The sequence below is a fragment of the Phaseolus vulgaris genome, chromosome 3, assembly GCF_051622355.1.
Source record: "Phaseolus vulgaris cultivar YP4 chromosome 3, ASM5162235v1, whole genome shotgun sequence".
Lineage (NCBI taxonomy): Eukaryota > Viridiplantae > Streptophyta > Magnoliopsida > Fabales > Fabaceae > Phaseolus > Phaseolus vulgaris.
Genome location: NC_143500.1, coordinates 8821995 through 8830889, shown reverse-complemented (window position 1 = coordinate 8830889; position 8895 = coordinate 8821995). Strand labels below are relative to the sequence as shown.

Below are 8895 nucleotides of genomic sequence, written 5' to 3'. Positions count from 1 at the left end.
TATACTTCTAATTTTTTTTTTATTAAAGTTGTATTTAATAAATACAAGTTATCAATCAACACTTGAGTAATATTGTTTTTTAAACATGACTTATTTAATTTTGTAATTACCTTATCTATTTTGATAATTCTTTTTTGAGAAACTGAGTGTTAAAGTTTTCTTAATTCTATAAACATATTTTATGCACAAAATTCTTAACTTGTACTATAATATCTAAACTTTCGTTGGATTATATTCACAATTTTATCATTTTTGGAAAAAAACTAAAGAAAAATAGATATGAATGATTATAAAATAATATATATTATCATTAATTTAAGAGACTCTCCAGTAAATTAACAAAAATAAAGTAGATGCACAAATATAATCAAACTCAGGAAGAACTCTGAATCTGTTGATCCATCTATATCTGTGTCTTCATCTAAGTCGATTGACTCTCATCTTGTTCGAGTTGCTTTAGATATTCCTCCTTGACTGAAGGAAATGCTTAGAAAGAACAAGAGAAACAAAGAAGTATCTTCAACTCCTCTAGAGGATGAGGAAGTGATGGGGACAGTGCAAGATAAGATGACGACAGACTAACTTACCCAACGGATCCTTTGAGTATAAAGGTTCGGGTAGATTTATAAATGGACCATTAAAATAATCTAAATTAATAATTGAGATGTCAAGACCATGATCCAAACTTTGACTTCTATACTAGATATCAACATTACAATCCTTGGTTGATTTTGTATGTAATTGATAGATAAGCAAATATGACTAGTATCTTAAATCCGTATGAGGTATTAAACTACTTGCAATGCAACACTTGTAGTCTGAAACCTGAAACGCATTGGCCAAGTGACTACTTTCAAAGAAAATATTTAACACCTAAAGAACTCAACATGATGCAATACTCTTTGCCCCAAAACCAAAAAAAAAATCGATTTTTTCATACAGGATTTTGTACTGATGGAAGATGTGAAGATATGAAGATGTGAAGCCATCAAACTGACCACAACTTGATCCCAAAAAGTGATCCAGTTAATTGCATGAACCATACTGAGACCTCATGAAAGAATGGATCATGAAAATTCCACACAAGACTAAAGTGCGGAAAATATATAGGGGCTTTGTGCATACCCAGAATGACCTCTGACTATCTGGCCTCATAACTCACGAGGAAAGTTGCTGATTTGTCCTTCTTCAAGTGTCTCTTTGCCATTTATCTTGTATGCAACCTTTATGCGCATGACAAGAGGCTTCTGAAATAGAACAAGTGGTAGTCGTCACGTCTTCTCTAAGAAGCATTTGTACACAAAATGTAGAGCACAAAATCTCGATAGGAAAGTCTACCTTTCCATGTTGGCAATTAGTAAGTCTCATATTTTGCTTGATGGACTCCTTTCCACTAGCAGTGAGAATATTGCCGCTAGCTGGATCTAAGTGCAACTGAAGAAACTGAGAATTAAAATACCAAAATAAGTAAGGAGACAAATACGATAGCCATGGTTTGCAAACTGTAAATAGTTAGCACCCAAAAATCGGAACAACTAAACGCATAAATAGGATATCATTCATAGTAGCATTTTATTGCTAGAAGTTCTTATTACAGTCATAGTCATAGTCATGGTCAACCAAAAATCGAAACAACTAAACAGCCTTAAGCTCTGGTTTCTTTAAGTTGTGAAGTTCTTATTAAAGTTTTTTTCTAACCAGAACGGTAGTGCTAAAACAACATTGTGTTGTTTGTCATCCCAACTAAATATGCACCAGGAACAACACCGACTATTTGCAACACCTCAAAATCACATTAGTAAAGAAAAAAAAATATATGAGAAGTGACCAAACTAAAACCCACTGTTTAACAAAAAATCCTATAACAAGGAACAATTCCAATCTCTTCCTAACAAACTAAAAATATTATTCCACTAGAAATAACCCTGAAATCTAGATCCATAATCAGCAAACTTGTGTTTACCTTCCATAAAGATATGAGAAAAATGAAAGCTAAAATGTCAACTCTGTTCAATATAACTCAACCACCTGTGTCTAAGTTGCCAAAGAGTTACTTTACTATTCTAAAAAGCGTGTATTAGGAAATATAATTTAAGTCTAATTCAATCTCACAAAATAAAGTTTGCATCCACTTATATATTATAATTTGTTCGTATCTTTAATCGATGTGGGATCTCCACACCCTCTCATGGTGAGAACTGGACATCATAATAGTGAGACTAATTATTTGTGGGTGTTCAGATAGCGGTGACACAATAAACCTAACAAACTTTGCTAAAATAGGGACTCTGATACTATATTAAAATGTGGACTTTATGCATAATTCAACCTTACAAAATCGACTTATAAAGTTAGATTTGCACTCCACTAATATATTATTTGATCATATCTCTAGTCGATATGGGATCCACACCCAATCCATAATTTATGTCCAAAGCCAAAATTACACCCATCACCTCTGCATATAAAGCATATTGAATTCCCAAAGAAGCAGAGAAACAACCTACTATAAAAAAAACACGGTGTTCCTTTTGCTGTCCCATCTGTATTGCACTTTACCCAAAAACATGGAGGAATCTTATTATAGTTTTGTGTCAAATAAATGAATGAGAAAACATTTTTCCATAGCAACTGTAAATGCGTGGAGCCATAAGCTAATACAATAATTATAAAGATCATTAAACTATGGAAGGAAGTAGACAAATATTATATGATAAACACCCTCAGTATGATGATCTTAACAGTACATGTAGAAACTCTCCCTCAACAGCATATTAAGTAGCATACCTTTGGAACTGCAGCCTGAAAAACAAAATCTGTATATACATTTGAGGTCAAATTTGTAAAGGTGGCCTGAATATTCGTAGTCTGTAAGTTTCCTGGCTGTTTTGAGAAATTAAACACCAACCTCAGGGAGCCACTCTCAAATGCAGTTATAGATGGATAAACCAGTTCATTGTTTTCTATTCAAGACATGAGAAGAACGAGGAATTAGTACTTGGACAAGGTATAAATTACCTGTTTGCTAAACAATGCTTACCTTCTGTTGGTGGGCTGGGGGCAAAACCATCTAATGAATCCATCAAGGGAGCAGCTCCAGCATTTAAAGTTGCTCTAGAAGAAAGTGAAAGTGATGCGAGATCATCTAATGGTGAAACCGGTGCCTTCTTACTAGGTTTGGGGGACAATATGTCCATTTCAGATGAGTTTCTTTGTGCAGGTAATTCAGTTGGTGCAGAAGGCGATCCAATACACAAAAGATCCAAAAGAACATCTGGGCCATTTTTTGAGGCTTGACTAGCATCTAAATATGCAAAAGTAAATGTCAGACATGATATCAATATGTTAAACTGAACTATTCACCAAAAGGGAAACAAAATGATTTTACACTCCACACAAAAATCGAAGATAAACAAAAAAAATGCATGTGTTGATTTTTCCAAGGAAAAAGAAAGCTTCACATATTTCAATTTGTACTTCACAAAGTACTTCTAGCTAATGAAACTAAACCCACAAAATAGTAGATATTTTTAAAACTGAACAACCACCGACTTTTTGGGATGTCTCTCTGCCTCATTTCTTGTGGAGCAACTTACGTATTTGTTGGACAACTTTGCTTAATGACAATTAGTTTTAAGATAAATCTAATGACATCAGAGTAGCTCATTTTGATAATCACCTATTCAGATGGATTACACAATAATCAGAACCTTGTTTAGAGAGTTTACAGCCTGATATCATTGGAGGAGCAGTAGGCTCAGCCTCAAGTATGTTAGTCTTGGCAAGAAGGTCCTGAATGGATTTAGTTTGAGTCATAAGAAGAGACCCATTGGATTGAGTTGAACTTGTATACCAAAGTAATCGAGATTGCAAAGCTGTTTTAGAGAGGAAAAATTGAATCCATTTTCTTAACAAGATGTTGAAGAAAAAAAGGAGAGTTGTCTGTGATAATGGATTGACCCTTCATCTTAAATTTATGAATTGGCCCTTCATCTTAAATTGGTTTAACAAAGGCAAACAAAACCCGACTTGGTCCAACAAGTCCAATCATTTGAACCAAAGGTAAGTATAGATAATACTAATGATTTACCCACTGCCTTTAGAAAAAGAAAAGTGGGCTTGTGCAAAGTAAGCCATCTCCCATTTTGTCTCTACTGAGCACCTTTCCATGCAACACTCGATTTTTCTTTCTCCTATTTAATCTATTCAGAATCCTCACATCAATACATCAATACATGAAGCGTTAAAAGATGAAAATTGGGTTGAGACCATGAATGAATGAAGGATGCATGCACTCATGGTTATCAAACTCGCAAGTTAACTCATTAACTCGTCCTAGTTTATATTGTCACTCACTCTGACGAGTTGAATCGAAAGCAACTCACTTTTGGAGCAAGTTCGATAAACTTGTTGTGAACTTGGTGAATTCAGTTCAACTCGCGAATCTGCAACCGAGTTGGCGAGTTCAGAGGATTTTTTTAACCCAAAACGACCCCATTTCTAAACCCAAAATCAGAGAAACACACCTAGGTTGCTGGTGTTAGGGTTTGTGTTCGTGTTCTGATCGTGAAGTCAGTGCGCCTCTGTTCCGATCGTGGTATGCCTCTGTTCCAATCGTGGTGGCGTTGGTGGTCGCATTTTGTCTGTCATGGTCGTCTCTATTCCGATCGTGGTAGTGCGTCGTCGTCGTTCGCCGTGGTCATGTTGTGTTGTGGTCATCTGGTAAGATTAGTGATGTAACATCTCTGTTCTGTTTGCTTGGCCATATATGTAAGAGAGAACGCAGGCACCAATGCACCATATCTTCAGAGTTTCTTCTTTTTAATTGAAAATATTGGGAGATTAGGGCAATGGCACATCTGCAGTTATTTAGAGTTTCTTTTTTCAATTGAATTCTGTTTTTAATTTCAGAAAATTCCATTTTTTAAATTCATCACTTTTGGTATGTCTAGGAGTGGATCAAATTCAACTTGGGAAACCCAATTGCAACCTCGTTCAGTTTCTCTATGAACGCTGATGACATTCTGTCTTTGTCTGCGAGAATATGGCTCTATTTTATGATAGCATTTAATGTCATTACTATTTGATCATCTGGTTTTATGACAGGAATGACTAAATTATACACCTCCTAGAATAGAATTATGTACATGATAGCAAGTAGGAAATCTAGAATTCAATTTCTATTAGTTTCCTGTTTTGTATCACTGAGAGGTCATTCTCTTAATCTGTGTCTTTATAGCCTCTATTGCACCCAATTCAATTCAAGGAAAACACATTACTTTTCTACACAATCTATGTGTTCTAATAACCAATTTGACTTGTTTATGTCGTGGCTAGAAATTTGTGTCATCAAGTTTCTCTAAAATATGATGGGAAAACATTACTGGAGTTGCTAGCGGAACAAAGATTACAGAACCACCATCAAGCAGCATTATGGGTTTGCAAAGTAGTACCGCTTGAGTAGCTACAAGCGGCAAAGAGGAAGGAGGTGGAACATTTTCTGAAGGCATGGATCACTGTGCTCTTGATACAATATTTAATGAGAAATTTGATACTAAAATGAATATGTACATGCTAAAAAGAGTTGTAACTCTGTTACAAAAACCTATAAATAGATCAAAGAAATACAACGGTTATGAAGGAAAAATACAGAAAAGTAAGTTTATATTTGACAGTAAACAAAAAAAGAGAAATATCTCCAACATTGGGTGCAATTTATATTTTTGTTGGACAACTTTGCTTAATGTCAATTGATGAAATATAACATAACATTAGTTCTTTTGGCTTTTGATGACTCTAATGGGAAAGGACTGCCAAAGTTTTCAAGGGAGCTTTTTCATCTATAGACAACATTTGGAACAGGTATTTTATCTTTCCTTTTATCTGCTGGTCATGGTCTCTATAGGGATGTTACTTTCTTAGATATATACAACCTGATCCGCATGCCCTGTTTCGTGACTAATATCTTAGGTTGTAGGTGTCTTATCATCTTTCTGTATTCTTCTGCACCTCCAAAAAAAAATCTATCTAAAAAAACTGTCAAATCCGTATTGATAAAAAATGGAGCTGCTTATCTTTTTTTATGGAATAATAAACAATGATGGCAATCATTAGATACGAACACTTCATTTATAGAAGCATTATGATAATTTATAAGATACACCGCAAACACTAACCAGACTGTTGTGATGGCAGTGAAAGATCGACACCAAGAAGGTCATGAAGAAGATCACCACCTGAAGAGCTTGGTACAGGAGCATCATCTGAATTTATATCAAGGAGATCTACAATAGGACTAACAGCTTTGGCTACTCCATTTGTACGTGTTGAAGCTGCATCTGGCAAAGATCCAGCCCTCCTAGCAATGAAAGTAGCCTCATCCAGAACTGGAATCCTGTCTACAAGTGTAGGCCTGCACGATGATAAATATTTTCTCTATATGATTTCCAATTAAGGGCGCAGTAGCAATTTAAGCTTTTGATAGAATATATTATACATACATATTGGTTAACCTCACCTAATATTTTGATGCTTCGTAATAATCAAATTGAATTCTATGGATCTTTGCTGCAATTCTAAAACAAAGTTGCCTTTGTACTGAACGACTATTTCCCTGATTCTCCTACATATTGAATGAGAATGTTTTCGTGTCAAATGTATAAATACAAGCAAGATATGAGATTATCATACGTACATAATTTAGTAGCACCCTTTTCTGTAAAAAAAAAAAGCAGAAACATATTAACACATGATTTTCTGATCAAAAGAATATTCATTGATAGAAACTTCTATAGAAAAAAATGTTGAAAACTGTGATGTACATTTCATCTGTTAAAGGAGAAAATTATATATCTTAAAATAAAAAGAAAAAGAAAAATCAACAGTAAAGTATCTCGAGGTAGGAGATTGTAAAAGATATTTAGGTCATTATTTCTAAGAAAATTTTCAAAATAGAGTGAAGTGTAATATGTTAGGGGTAATAACTTGCATGTCTTAGGAGATGGTTGGGTTAAAAAGGATATTTTGGCAATAACCTCTTTTAACGGAAATTAATGAAACATTAACAAGTTTAAAATAAAGTCATACAGTCAAATATGTTAGGTGAGGGAAGTATGTGTTTAACACAAGAGGGAATGACAATATAAAACTCTCGTGTCTTTGAAGAAAAGAGTGTAATTTACTCAGAAAATATCCATTTTAAGTATAATGTAATATATATGTACAACCAAATGAACAGGCATATCATACTCTGAACGAGAAGGAAACCGTGAAGATAGCTTCAATAGGGAAACCAAAGCCATTGCTTTTGTGGTAAGATCCGATGAATGGCGTTTTAAAGCAATCTCTACAACACGCACAACATCTGACTCGGTCACCTGCTTGCATGAAAGAAATGAAGAATGAAAAATTTTAAAAAAAAACAGTAAGAAAAGAATGTTATGAAGATTAATCTTCTAGAATTTTCTAGCTGCTACAATATACATTACAAGCAGAGAGTCTTAGACACATCAATAGCCAACACTCCAATCATTATTAAACTAAGCTACATTGTGTAAAATAATTCAACCCACTTACAAATCGATAGGTACATGTATTTATATCTGAAAAGCTAAGAAAGTTACTGAAAGTGACTAAAAGTTAGTTAGATCTGAGTAACAAACTCTTAACAAACTAAGCACCTAATATCTAATTGACTAACAGTTAGTTTGTCACAGAGAAAAGAATATTCTAATTGTTCTACAGTTGTACAAGAAAGTAAAGAAATACGAAATAAAATTATACACCAATACCCACCCCCACGAAAGCTCATAGGGAGTGAGAAGCAGGCCCTGATTCCAACACTCTGAGCTTGGAACGCAAAGCACTGAATATAGTAGGAGAAATAGCTTAGGTGAGAATGCCAGAACATTGATCACTACATGAAGAAGCTTAACAACCTTTTTCCTGGCAAAGAAAAGATCTAGTTCCATATGCTTAGTTTTGGTATGAAGAATAGGATTATGTGCAAGAGCAACAATGCTCATATCATTACAAAACACAAACAGTGGTGTGAGAAACTTGAAGCTCTGATAATAATGTCTGACTCCAAGCAACTAGCAGCAATATGAGTCAAGCTTCTATCTTCTACTGCAATACTAGATACACCAACAACCGTTTGCTTTAGACCACCAAGACAAGAAATCCGGTCCAAAATATTGAAGCATCTGAAGCACATCTCCTATCATCCGGATCTGATGCCTAATCTACAACACAACATGCATGGATAGTAAAGGACGTTTTGGAAGGAGCAAGTTGAAAATGAAGACCATAGTTAAGTGTTCCTTTAACATGTCTTAGATTCCCTTTTACGACAACCCAGTGTTCTATAAGTTGGGACAAAACTTAGCATATCTTGTTCAGAAGACCCATTTCAGGACGAGTTACAGTAGCATATCTATTGTGAATAGCAGCGGATTATTAGGACAAAAATATCTTCAATATCTCTCCATTATGATTAGGAAAGAGTATTTTTAGAATCTTCCTATTCATTTCAACATATTTTTATTTCTTTATTTTAAAGAATTTGATTATTACAATTAGATATGATGAGAATGTAATTGGTTTTATTGTTTTTAGTAAAATAATTCTTTATTTCTTTACATAACTCAAGTTGGTACTACTAGAGCTACTAATCTTAGGAGGCCTGTTTCTGCTGCCACGTTAACAGTCCATTTGATACCACTGCTGCTCACCATTGCTGTTGAGGTTAGTGATGGGCAAAGAAGTTACGCCCCACCCCAGCGATCACAATGCCGATAGTTGCATCGTCAACAGAGTTGTCCCACATCATCACAAACCACAACCAATATTGACACATGTACCCCACGTGCCTTGCTCTGGCAAAGCCCACTCACC

The 8895-nt window shown here is 34.7% G+C and overlaps 1 protein-coding gene and 1 long non-coding RNA gene across 16 annotated transcripts in view; one reads left to right on the top strand and one right to left on the bottom strand.

The window, feature by feature from the left end:
- Positions 1–284: 284 nt before the first annotated feature.
- The window catches only part of LOC137806481 (AP-1 complex subunit gamma-2), a 28701-nt gene continuing 20090 nt past the window's right edge, over positions 285–8895 (bottom strand). For 9 of the 15 annotated variants that reach the window (XM_068606621.2, XM_090300231.1, XM_090300237.1 and 6 more), the window contains 7 exons: positions 7249–7376; positions 6518–6622; positions 6177–6412; positions 3041–3304; positions 2788–2963; positions 1339–1443; positions 285–1247 (listed from right to left, as the gene is read on the bottom strand). In XM_068606621.2, coding sequence (XP_068462722.2) covers positions 1152–1247; positions 1339–1443; positions 2788–2963; positions 3041–3304; positions 6177–6412; positions 6518–6622; positions 7249–7376 — 1110 coding nt within the window. In that variant the 3' untranslated portion in view covers positions 285–1151. Of the gene's footprint in view, positions 1248–1338; positions 1444–2787; positions 2964–3018; positions 3305–4526; positions 4804–6176; positions 6413–6517; positions 6623–7248; positions 7377–7794; positions 8244–8895 lie in introns of those variants that run through there. The other 6 variants (XR_011080354.2, XR_011080353.2, XR_016519461.1 and 3 more) reach the window with 6 other exon arrangements.
- LOC137806482 (uncharacterized) lies at positions 4600–6585 on the top strand. The gene is made up of 3 exons (XR_011080355.2): positions 4600–4722; positions 4953–5862; positions 6196–6585. It is a non-coding gene; the product is annotated as an uncharacterized LOC137806482 (long non-coding RNA).